At 39.7% G+C, this 13,577-nt stretch overlaps 1 protein-coding gene across 9 annotated transcripts in view; it reads left to right on the plus strand.

Moving 5' to 3' along the window:
• LOC118349920 (uncharacterized) overlaps nucleotides 1–13,577 on the plus strand; it is a 586,341-nt gene that overhangs the window by 61,990 nt on the left and 510,774 nt on the right. For all 9 annotated transcript variants that reach the window (XR_007408488.1, XR_007408490.1, XR_007408489.1 and 6 more), the window contains exon 3: nucleotides 5,739–5,866. Coding sequence is in view for 6 of the 9 variants with exons in the window: in XM_049106055.1 (XP_048962012.1) it covers nucleotides 5,739–5,866 (128 nt within the window). In the remaining 3 variants the exon portion in view is untranslated. The remainder of the gene's footprint in view (nucleotides 1–5,738; nucleotides 5,867–13,577) is intronic.

A 13,577-nucleotide genomic window follows, 5' to 3' on the forward strand; every position in this document is an offset into this window, starting at 1 on the left:
GCAGCTCTCAGGTTGGTAGGCAGACAGATGCATGAGTAGTAATTGCAATATCTAATGTGTTAAGTGGCCTGAAAGAGGTAAGGAAAGAAAGGGCCAAGGAATAATTGATTTTGCCTGGGCCTGAGGAGAATATGCCAGGTCCAAGGACAGGGTGAGGAATGAGATTGGAATGGCAACATTGCGAGCAGAGGAAATGCCTATGCAAAGCACATAGGAAGGTGTGCAGATCTCTGAGTAGCGTGCGGGCGTCTAGGATGCCAGGAATCACTGGTGATGATGAGATGGAGATGTGTAGATACTCTAGACGGGTTTTGAAGCCTCTGTGTAAAGTCCTTTGGATTTCCTCTTGCATGTACTGGGTGCTTTTGAATGGGTGAAAGCAGGTTCTGACTACCACTTTTTTTTTTTTTTAAGATTTTATCTATGTATTTGAGAGAGAGAGAGAAATAGCATGAGCAGGGGAGGGGCAAACGGACAAGCAGACTCCCCATTGAGTACTGAGCCTGATGCAGGGCTCAATCCCAAGACACTGAGACCATGACCTGAGCTGAAACCAAGAATCAACTGAGCCACCCAGGTGCCCCATTACTACCACTCTTTTTATAGTAAACATCTACACCCAGATCTGGGTTCTTGCCTGAGGTGAATAGTAATAAATGGGGACCATAATTGGCCAGAGAAGCGATTTCTTTTTCTTTTTTAAGATTTTATTTATTAATTCATGAGAGACACACACACACACACACAGAGGCAGAGACACAGGCAGAGGGAGAAGCAGGCTCCATGCAGGGAGCCGGATGTGGGACTCGATCCCGGGTCTCCAGGATCACATCCAGGGCTGAAGGCGGCGCTAAACTGCTGAGCCACCCCGGCTGCCCCCCACCCCCCACCCTTTTTTAAGACTGAGAAGCTATTTCATCCACTCCAACAAATAGTCAGCGAAGCTTACAGAAAATGTAGTGTGGGGCATGGTGACTGGCTGCCACATTGAAATCGTTTTAGAAAGTGAGGAGCTCCTCCTGAAGATAAGGTTATTTGTTTGTTTAGAATTAAGAGAAACAAACATGAACTTGAAGTGTTTCTCATTTTGGCAGTTTGACTTGGGAATCTGAGAAAGACCAACATTGTTATTAGTGCTGCCCTTTTTGAATTGGCTTTACCTGGGAGTAAAGAGTAGCAACCAGCGGTATAATTAACATAGGAACCACAACAAACATTTAAAATACTCAATCTAGGTTTAAATATATAAATATATAAATATAAATATAAATATAAATATATATATGAGTTTGATATGCCAACATATAAGACCCAGTGCTCATCCTGTCATGTGCTCCCCTCAGTGCCTGTCACTCAGTCCCCTCATCCTCACGCCCACCTCCCCTTCCACTACCCCTTGTTCATTTCCCAGAGTTAGGGGTCTCTCATGTTCTATCACCCTCTCTGATGTTTCCCACTCATTTTCCCTCCTCTCCCCTATAATCCCTTTCACCGTTTCTTATATTCCTGGTGTGAGTGAAACCGTATAATGATTGTCCTTCTCCGATTGACTTACTTCACTCAACATAATACCCTCCAGTTCCATCTACATCAATCTAGGTTGTTTGGTGGGGTAAGACAACTACTTAGACCCAGAATAACCTGCATAACTGGATTGACATGTTCTGGCCTCATAGTCAGTGTCTGGCAAGTAGTTCTAATAAAAACAGCTTCAGGGGGCACCTGGGGAGCTCAGTCAGTTAAGCATCTGACTCTTGATCTCAGCTCAGGTCTTGATCTCAGAGTCATGAGTTCAAGCCCTGCATTGGGCTCCTGGCCTAACATGGGGCCCACCTAAAAAAGAAATAAAAACAATACCACTTTGTCACACACTTAGTGGCATTGTGGCCCTGTTCATTCTTTTATCCAAAACCAAATATTTATGGAACACCTACTGAGTGCTAGTCTTAGAGGTTAAGTTTTAGGAAACATTTGAAAAAGAGGCCCTCTTTGTAGCCCATTTCTAGGAAAAAACTTACCATGGAGACTTCCAGGACTGTTTGAGTGTAAAAACTTTCTCATTAATTAATTAATTTATTCAGTAGAATAAATCTTGATCACTCACAAAGTGCTGGGCCCTAGGCTGGGCATTTGGTGTCCGGAGGGAATTCAGTATTGAATGCTGTAGACTCAGCCCTTGTCTTAATGGAATTTGCATTCTAGGAAGATATGTACGGATTGTGACAGCATTGGAGTGGAGCATGAGAAATGCTTGGACAAGTTAAATACAGGGAAAATTAAAATGGTTTAGCCTGGCTGTACCGTGAGGTGTGCTGTGGAAGCAGAGAGCAGGGTGGATCTGGTGCCCAGCCGGCTGGTGTTTGGAGCTCTGAGTGTTGAGGATTTACTCTAATGCCAGAAAGAGATTTGCTACCTAGAAAGATTGGGCAGCCTGTGTGTGAAGAGGGTTTGGGCTGAATTTGAAGACAGACCAGACAGATCCTGCCCTAATCCTAATCGGGTTGGTAGATGATTTGTAACTCTACAAGGGGCGGGGCTGTGGGAATGCAGAAGAATGGCTGGAGTGGAAGATTTTTGTTAGGTAGGATCTAAATAGGACTTGGTGAGTGACTGGAGGTGGGGATCTTGAGCAGCTATGGGAAGAGGATGCTCTCCTATCCACTAGGAAACACAGTACTTATCTATGGAGGTGAACATTATTTTCAGTTGTAATTCAAAAGAATTAATACAAACTGACATAAGAACCTTGTCCTTTGCTAGCGCAGCCAGCGGACAGATGCATTAGAGAGAGGAAGGGAAGAAACTCAGAAGGGTGACCGCTCCAATTTTGATTTTTCTCTCTACTTTCCAATTTCAAGGCCAGTTGAATATGCCTCATTAGTTGGAGGGAGACTGATCCTATAATCTGTTTCATTTTCAGAGAACTAGAGAGATGGATACTTCCTTGGAGAAGGTGATTTTTGCAGCCTTTGAATAAAAGCACTTCCAGTTCTACCTTCAGCTGAAAATCAGTGGTGTCTGGTGTTTATCAGAAGCCACTCAACACTCTCATGCCCAGGTCACCGGCACTCATATTTTCTGACTGTCACTTTGAGCCAAATAATCTCTAATGGTCCCCAACTGCTAGGATCTCCAGCTCCCATTCTCTTGGATCTTCAATTTTTTTGTTAATTAAAAAAAAAAAAAAAACTCTTCTAGTAAGGCACATTTGATTTGTTGCTGAATTAATGTTTTTCTCCTTTTGAACATGTCATCTAGGTCGTTAATGGAAAAATGTAGTCTGTGGTGCTGCAGGGTTTATCCGTTTTATTTTAATATGTTTTAAATATAAAATATAAAAACTGCGCTGTTAAAAGAATGTATAGCTGGAATTTTAATTTGATTATCTTTCCCAATTTTCTCAGGCTTTCATAGGCAAGTACTTGTTTGAACAGCTGTACTCCTGTAAATCTCAGTAACAAATGAATGAGGAATGATTTTTTTGTGTAGCAAGTCAGATGAAAGGAACTTCCTAAGAAAGATCGTTAAGAGAGGAAGGAAAACTAGCAAATATTTGAGAAATTTAGCAACTATTTAAAACAAAATAAAGCAGTTTACTCTAATAATTCTTTCCTAATGATCTTAAAATGTGCTGTCACTAATAGAGAAGCAGCTTCTTATTTCATTTCGGTTTTAATCCTGGGTGGAGATAAAATTTAAAACTGGAGTCAGCACGAAAGGAGAAATGCTACAAACTGAGATGCATAAAAAATGGGGATGTAGTCAGTTTTCTATTATCTAATTTTCCTGCATCTATACGTGTTAGCCAATGCTGGCGTGGGGGGAGGGGCGGGGGCGGGGCTGTGAAATCTGTCTGCCTCCAATCACAAAGAGATCCAATTAACATGTGAAAAGATACTCGAAAGAGCTGTGGGATAGAAAGGCTTTGGGCTTTCAACATCTTACCTACTGGATAGATTTGAAAGCATAAAATAAAGCTAAAGTCAATTCAGGGAAACATTGATTCACCCAACTGAATAAACAACTTACTGAATTTGCTAATCTAATTAATCAAACTCTGCTTCTCCTTTCCAAAGTAGATTCACAGGCAGTAAAATAAATTAAGTCAACATTTCCAGCCCCCCTCCCTCCACTTACTAAAAATAAGCTTTCTTTCCCTGGGTAAATCGGTCATTTAAATTCCCAAGGCTGTACTAGGGCAGTCCACTGGCAGGAAGCAATTGTATGGATGCAAAATCGTTTCTCTGCAGATTGCAGAGCTTGGGTTCTGAGTATCATATCTCAGCTCTACCACCTTAACTGATGAATAAAATAAATATGAGCTGAAGTTGTTTTTAGAGATAAATAGCCTATGGATGATGTTGATTTGCAGATAGGGGAGCCTGTGACTTAGAGATGTACTGTAATGGTAGGAAATAACAACTTTGGGGAAAAAAAAATCCTGGAAAATTAAAGGATGTTTAAAAAAAAATTTTTTTTTTAAGATTTTATTTATTTATTCATGAGAGACACAGAGAGAGAGGGAGAGAGAGAAGCAGGCTCCATGCAGGGAGCCTGATGTGGGACTTGATCCCGGGTCTCCAGGATCAGGCCCTGGGCTGAAGGTGGCACTAAACTGCTGAGCCACCTGGGCTGCCCAGGATGTTTAAAATTTGAAAACAGTCGTAATTGTGAAAATTTAAGAGACCAAAAGTAGTAAAAATATTTCAGTTCAGTAGTCTGCAGGCCTGGTCCTTGATGTTGAGTTTCCTTAACTTTATTTTTAAAAAGATCTTATAAAAAAATAAAAAAATAAAAAGATCTTATTTATTCATGAGAGACACAGAGAGGCAGGGACACAGGCAGAGGGAGAAGCAGGCTCCATGAGGAGAGCCCGACGTGGAACTCGATCCTATACCTGGGGATATGCCCAGAGAGGAAGGCAGACACCCAACCGCTGGGCCACCCAGGCACCCGAGTTTCCTTAACTTTAAAACACTAGAATCAGATTCAGTTTTAGGTTGCTTGTGTATACATATGGTTTAGTAACTTTATATACACGTGCGTTCACATAGTTACAGAGCACAAGGGAGAGGGAGGGACAGAGGAAACAGAGAACACAAAGGAAAGGAATGTAAGGTGGTGAATGACAGGTGCTATGCAAATTAGCCAAAATATAATATATGGATGGATAGTCTAGATAACAAGTCAAGTGTGAGACAAGACGTAACACTAGATTTTTTTGCTTTTTAAAGGTATGATACCAAGATGCAGAAATAAGACTACAGATTACAATTGAGAAGGAGATATGCCACAAAGCATATCCTTGCCTTCACCATGAACTGGCACACTTCCGAGGAAGTGCAAAGTGCTTCCAGATGACTTCTGAATGCCACCAACTGTAGTCACCTTGCTGGTGCCCTCCCTTGGAGGAGGATCAAAGAATCCCCAAGGATTGCCTTTCCCCACATTTCCTTCTGTGAGGGACCTATTTCTATTCTTTCCAGTCTTATTCACCCTAGGATATTATGCTCAAAACTCACTTATATGCCCAGCTAGTCTTAATTAAAATGTAAGGGAAGATTAGGGCATGATCAAATGAAGTTCTGAATATACTTGAATAGTCGGGCAACAGTTTAATGGATTAAATAGTTCTTGGAGGTACTTCTTTTTCTGACAGTAAGTCTTACTAGTGCTGTCATTTCTTAATACCCTTTTCTACTTCTAGAAAAGGCTCAACGTTCTCTTTTAACTTACAGATTATTTTGCTATCTGGAAACTCATGCCCACCTCTTTGACTTCGGGTCAAAATTGCTTTCCTCACAGTCTGACTGGGAAAGTTGTAAAACATTAGAATGTCCTTCAGCGGTGGGCTGTGGAATGTCATGTAAGTTATTACTACTTTTTTTCAGAATGTGATGGATTTTCATGTGCAGATTTGGTTGTGTAGATAGCCAAACCAGATGGGTGTCTGAGAATTCACGCTGTAATTTATTGAGTTACCCTTAACATTCAAATTGGGAAAGAATATGGCTAGATGCAGGTGAAGATGATAAACGTTACCTTGTTTTAATTGTGATGGCCAAGTCATCCTTAAAAAACTTACAATTTCCTGTAATATTTACCCCAACTCCAATCTGCATGGTCAGGCATTACTACCTACTGAGTCACTCTGTGTGAAGCATTAAGCATAGTGTCTAGGACCACTTAAGTGTGCTTATAAATGTTAGCAATCATTGTTTTTATTTTCAATATGTATAGTAAAAATATTTATTTTTATATTTAATTTTATTTTGATTTTATAATAAAAGTATTTATTTTTATATTGTCTGTGCTCTTATATGGTGACTCATACATCATACACACATTCAAGTAGTCATAAATGTTTTCTTTTTTTTTTTAAAGGTTTTATTAATTTATTTGAGAGAGAGAGAGAGAGAGAGAGAAAGAGAGAGAACACGAATGGCAGAGGGAGAAGGACAAGCAGACTCACTGCTGAGCAGGGAACCTGCCATATGGCTTGAGGCTTGATCCCAGGACCCCAGGATCATGACCCAAACCAAAGGCAGATGCTTAACTAACTGGGCCACCGAGGTGCACCCCCAAAATTTGTTTCTTAAAAATAATTATTTCTTTCTGCAGATAACAAACGCAAGCTCTCTGTCCTAAAAATGATGGTCTACCTTTTATAATAATGTGTCACCTTGTAATATATTCCTTTACGTCTTCTGGATTGTGAGTTCATTTGAGGTCAAAACCATGGGAACCAAAAAAATTCATGTCCTTACCTTGAAATAGTTTAGGATTAGAAAGATAAATCACAAAGTGCTTTGCATTGATAAAACTATTTTTATTAAAAAAAATTTTATTAGCACTTAACACAGTATCTTACACATAGTAAACTCTTAAATCCAGCTGCTAAAAATAAATAAATAAATAAATAAATAAATAAATAAATAAATAAATAAATCCAGCTACTCTTATCAGGCCGTTTGTTTTAATTGTGGCTCTCTGAATGACTTTTCATTGAAAATAAGTTTTTAGTGAGGAGGCCCAAAAAGGGATAGAGTATCATGCTAAAAGGTTGACCATTGCTGAGTTTTCTCACCAGTTTTATTAAGATGTAATTGGCATATAATACTATATAGTTTTAAGGTATACAACTTAATGATTTGAAGGATGCATATATTGCAAAATGATTACCACAGTAAGTTTAGTTAACATCCATCACCCACATAGCATTTTTTTCGTAGGACAAATTACTTCAAAAATACTGTATTCTCTTCTGGACCCATTTGGAAATATTGATAGCTGCAGTATATTGACATCCCTATTTATGGTTCAGAAGACCTTACTCTAGCAATAATAACCACTGTTACCATCGTCACAATATCTCCCTACCAACAATACCTAGTATTATATAGAGCTCCCATATCTCTTGGCACATTTGAACCTTACAATAATTCTGTGAGATATGGAGGGTAGCAGATTCTTCCGTATTTTATGGATGTGGGCAACCTTCCCAGGTAATAATGACTTCCCTAAGATCAAGTAACTGGTGTCAGGGCTCAAATCCAAGTTTCTTCAGTTCCATTGTGTTCACCGCTAGACTAATATCGCTGGCATATTCCTTAGACAGGTGAAGGGCCTGGGACTGTTTCAGTATGGGAAAGATGACCACTATCTTACCATGTTTGAAGCCTATCCTGTATCCTGTAATTAGTCTTACCCTGAAATTTCTCAGAGTGAAACTTTGAATGTATGTTGCTTATGTCTATACTTATTTTGGCTTTGTAAGACTTCTTTTTCTGATATGCAAGGCCAGAGGTGGAACATGTCTTGCCACACACCCTTGTGCTCCGGCCTCTGCCCATCTCCTGGCCTCATTTCATTAAGTTCTCCCCAGCCCCACTGGTTTTCTTTTCTACCACAGGACCTTTGCACTGCTAGAATGCCATTCCCCTTTCCCCATAGTTTTGCTTGGTTGGATCTTATACATCCTTTAGGACTCAGCCTTATGGTCACCCCTTGTCCAGAGAAGACTTCCCCATAAGGATCAATGTTGCACACAACCTCAGTAAATTAATCAGAATCCTTAATTGCAAGCAACAGGAATGGAATCTGAGCAGAAGTGAAGTCTGCTGAAAGGATATTGGGAAGTTCATGGGAGAGTGCCCTTTTGGGAGGGGCAAAGAGATAGGCACATAGCTACGTTTTCAGGAGCAATGTCCAAAACTGCACCAGAGAAATAGCTCAAGAGTATGGGCTGTCACCTGTCCTGCCTCACAATCACTAGGTGCTGTGGTTTGCAGTGGTGGTGGGAGATCTGCCTGCTTACAGCTGCTGCCAGTAGCAGTGCTGCAATGTGCTGGGGGCTCAGCCTTGCAACAAGACTTGGCCCCCATGCTGGATACCCTGGTTGCCATCCTGGCCAGTAAAAGCAAATCAGGTCCATACCAGTATGGAGTGCCCTTCCTCTCGTTGCTCACACGTGAATCCCAATTTTGCAAGGGCAGATCTCATCGGTGGTACCGAGCTCACCCTAGCTGCAAAGGAGGCCAGGGAACTGGGTTTCCTAAGTTCTATATACCCAGAAAGTGGGACTCAGAAAGCCAGAAATCACCCAACCACATTAAGGCTGCTCCAAGAGTGCTGATCACCAGATCAAATATCTTCTGCACGGAGATCAGTATTCTCATCCGTATGATGGACCAGTCATACTTACCTCACGGTGTTGCTGTAAGGATTGCATATGGTGATTTGTGAAATTGTTGAATAAACTGTGCAGAGAGACAGAAGTATAAAATAATAGTATGTATTTGCTATGACTTATATCTTTGGCCCAAACAAAATTGAATGCGTAAACGGTTGATTAATCTTCAATTCACTGTAGAGGTTTGTAAAATATGAAGGATATTCTGTTTCCCCCAAAGCATTCTAAACGCTTAGGAGAAATTGAAAAAACAAAGTCTTTTTTATATCAAAGTGCTTCCCTTATAAATTTATATCATCTCCACATTTTTGTTTTGTAATGGAAACATACAAAATGATGCCAAGCATAAAAAATGTGGGTGAGTTTTCAGCTACTTTTGAGCCCTTTCTGAATTTTAAGTCTTTGTTCTAATCTAGTTTTTACTCTGGTTTCCTTGGGAATACAGCCCTCTTGTTCCAAAACAGACAATGGGCTATTCAACCCTCAGTGCTCTCTACATTGGGTTTTTCTGCTATGGCCCTTTGGTGACTCTACTAGCAGGATTATTATCTTGGAAAAAAATGTAGACGTGACAGCTGAGTTTTTAGCACAAGTAATAGCAGTTGTGTAAAAGAGGGTGTGCACAGAAATGCTTGTAGCAGTTGCCAGATTTCATTAATGCTAATGCTGTGGGAGTGATTCACACACTCGGTGAATGCAATTCTGGCTTTCTTCTATGGGGACACTTCCTCCATAGGAGAGGTCAATAACAATGCAATTTCAGAGGAGAAAGAGCCAGGCAGGGCTGTTTGCCTATTGGACAGAAATGTTTCTCGTATAACATAGCAGACTTTTGAGTCACAGTATTTGGCTAGCTTTCTCTTTCGATAAATATTGCATTAAAATAATATATTATCGCTAGAAAAAAGCAAAACATGATCCTGCTTTGCAGTACCAAAAATAGGGTTCTAATTCTTGGATTGTTTGATTTCTTTCATCCTAAAGTTATCTTTTATTCAGGAATATGGAGAATTCTAAGATAAGGGCTTTTAGACCTCTTTTACTTAAGTGATACTTCATACCAGATTGAAGAGCATCGTGGATTACCAGTGTTCTCATGCTGAATTTGGAAGAATTTCCTCTCAACATACACACTCTGCTTCTTCCTCCTCAACCCTTTTCCGCTTATCTACACTCATGCACACACTCACTCATTTATGCTCAACCTCAATAGGACATTTGTTTCAAGACTTATCCTTATGCTGGGTTTTAGTAAAGGTCACTCGGCCTGGAAGTGGAACTGCCTTATGAATAGCACGCAAAAGCAGAGCTCTCTTGAGGTAACGGTGCACTAGGACACAGTACATTTTGGTGATTCAAAAGTTATTTCAATTATATGGACCAGTATTTGTGTGATCTGTGAATAGTTTCCAGCTATGGAAATTCTAATTCCATCTCTCAAAATACATCCTGAGCTTAAGGGAGCCGTCTCTTGATTGGGGTAGGAGGAATGAGGTACATTGGGGAGGAAATGGAATATTCAGAGCTGAAGCTTTTGCTTTAATTGGTGGTATTGGAAGGGACTTGACACTGCGCAACCCTCCCTCTTTGTCTGCAAAGGAATTCTCAGGTGACCAAGCGGGTGTATTGTGATTGCCTTTTATTTTATTGGCTTAACTGAATTCTTACATTACTCTTTACCATTTGATATTGACAAACCATAAAATTCTTATAGAACCTGCTCAGTAGCGCCTTACAAAGAATTATCTTGTTAATAAACTCAGGGTCATTTGGAATTCAGGTTTAATTAAAATGGAAAAGTAAATGATTATGTAAAGATTTTTCCTCATTTAAACTTCTATCCTTTTGTTGTCTCTCTCCCTTTTCTCTAAATTCAAAGATAGATTTTATTTCAAACCCATTTTTGCAAGGTGAATTTTTACAGAATCTGTGGTAATACCTGTTCTGCTGTTAGCTTTTGAATTAAAGACTTTTAAAAAATATATAAATTAGAAAGGTTAAGACGAGTGTTCTGAAGTAAAGTCTGAGGGAGGCAAAAATGAAAAACAAATCTATGTTATCCAGGGATTTTTGTTTTTAAGGATGCTGTTTGAAGATAATGATTGTTTATGGACTCTTTAAAGATGTTTTCTCATAAGAGTTGCCAGATAACAGATTAGTTATCCGAGAGTGGTTTGAAAGGCCTTTTGAAATTGCCTCGGTGACAATACTACCTTACGGTACTTATAGAGCTCCTTTGAAGTTGGCTTTTTGTATTGGACAACCGGAAAATATTTTTTCTTTCCTTCTTTTATTAAACAAAAGTAATACTTGGACCAAAGGTTTAGTAAACTGGCATGGAAGAAACACACTAGTTATTTTTGTGATTGACTCAGCTTTTCATCTCTCAGCCTTTGTTGGTGGTGGCAGGATTTTTCTGAATTCAGATTCTTAGCCTAACGTATATGATGCTTTTTGTAAATTATATGTAGTTACCAGGTGCCCACTGCCATGCCTCAAAATTTGAGGGCTTCTCCCCTCAAAAGGAGCAAAGGCCATCCTGCTGCTCCCAGGCTTGGTTGTTCAGAGAGCTTTGGATTGAGATAAACATTGTAGGTCACGGGACATTCCTGCACAACCTTTGTTATAGGCAGTCATGCTAAAAGAACAGGGAAAATGGACTGGGCTGTCAGGGGTCAAGGCTGGAGACTTGACGAGGCAGACATTGTGGTTTGGGTGAGCAGGAGTTTATGGGAGGCCACTTCAGCCCAAGCTTCTCTGAGCTCACAAAGGAGATTCACGGTCCACTGCTCTGCCAAAGCTATTTGGGCAGGCACTTTTCTTCCCAACTAGCTTTTAAGTGCTCCTGGGGCCCTCCAGCCTATTCACTTAGGCCTCTCAGATTATGAATACATAAACCTTAATGATTTTGGAGTCCTAAAGGAAGGCATAGCAACTAGAGCATCATCAAAACATGTTTCTGCTAATCGAATGAACACGTACATTGGGAAGAATCACAAATACACTCCGTTCTAGTAGTCGACGGAGTGGTGAGTTTTTACAACAGTTGAACAACATTTTTTTCTGTTTTAACAGGGATAGGATGGCTGGTACTGATGATAAATTTGCATTCCAATGGGGGAACCAGTATTGTGTGATGGATGTAACTTCTGAGAGCAGCAGAAATGATTTTAGTTTTTATGGATTGACAAAAAGTAGACGAGGCATTCGATGAATACACAAGTTGGTTATTTTAAGCATTTGGGGCCTCTCGTCTTCTCATATTCAGAAGCTGTATCTATTACACAGTTTCCCCCCTTCTTTTCAGTTTTGACTTTCAGACTAAAAATTGTGATTATTGTAAATATGTTGAGTCTCAATGTATATTTCAGTTGTTGTAAGCACTGTTTGATATAATCTGAATCCAAGTCAATTCTTTCAGGAGAGAATAGAAATATTCAGATGAAATTTGTTCTAAAAGGATTTAACCTGTAGTGTTCTGATTCTCTCTTCCCTTCAATTTTTATCAAGTTTTTAATTGCCCACTGGATGATTTATTTTAGAATTGGCCTACTTTCTTTTTTTTTTGTCTTCAGTGCCTGTGGGCAAATGTAAATTTGCAGCTGAATTAGCAAACCAGGGATCTCTGTGTAAGTTAATAACTACAATAGGGAATCAAGTAGCTGATTTCTCTCCTTTTCTAGATGGGCCATGTATATAAGGGGGTAGAGCTAGGATTGGAAAAATAGGGGGAGTTATGGGACTTGACTGGCTTTACATTGTTTGATTAATATGAAAGGAATGCATGTTTATCATAGAAAACAGACAAAAAGAAGAAAGGAAAATCCATTGTTCTTCACTTAGGGATAGTTATGTGAACATTTTGATATCTTTTATTTCAGATTTTTACGGTTTTTGAAATTTTTTTTTTTTAAGTAGGCTCCAAGCTCAGCCTGGAGCCCCACAACAGGTCTTGATCTTGCAACCCTGAGATCAAGACCTGAGCTGAGATCAAGAGTCAGATCCTTAACCCCCTGGGCTACCACTCAGGTGCCCCTGAAATATTTCATACATAGGAGTGTACATGTATTTCTGTCATAAGGAGTAGCAGCACACTACCTACCTGTGCACTGCCATCCAGCCCTAACAGAAGGGAACCCATCTGGTTTTAATCCCTAATCATACCCCTTCACTTGTACTCCAGATGCAGTTTTCCTCTGTGCAGGTAAAGTTGGTTTTTAAAAATAAAACATGTTATTGTGATTATTATAAGCACAAGTCAATTTTTAACTTGCATTCTAGTTGGTTAACATGTAGTGTGTTAGTGGTTTCAGGAGTATCAGTATATTTTACATAATTCCGTCTTCTGGATTCTGTATTTGTCATTTTCTTGTGTTCATTAATATTTCCATCACACCTGTGTATGCTCCTAAATAATGTATTTTTGTATGTTTTAAATCTTTAAATAAATGGACCTGTACTGTATTTCTTCTATCACCACTTACTTTTTCCTGTTAATAATATATTTTTAAAAGATTTTATTTATTTATTTGAGAGAGAGGGAGAGAGAGAGAGAGCATGAGCAGGGGGAGGGGCAGAAGGAAAAACAGGCTCCCCACTGAGCAGGGAACCCACTGAGGACTCTTCCATCCGAGCACCCTGGGATCATGCATGACCTGAGCTGAAGACAGATGCTCAACCCACTGAGCCACCCAGGTGCCCCTCCTATGAATAATAGTACATATCTTGTGATATGTGTGGTTGTCGTACATATAATTTTACTACTGTATTATTTTGAATTCAATGGACCACAGTTTATCCAGGTCCTGTCAGTGAATATTTGGGTTTAGTTGTGTGACAGGTTCTGTCAGCCTCACCCATGACTGTTGAATCTTTCTTGGAGCTC

Source organism: Canis lupus, chromosome 35 (genome assembly GCF_003254725.2).
Source record: "Canis lupus dingo isolate Sandy chromosome 35, ASM325472v2, whole genome shotgun sequence".
Classification (NCBI taxonomy): Eukaryota; Metazoa; Chordata; class Mammalia; order Carnivora; family Canidae; genus Canis; species Canis lupus.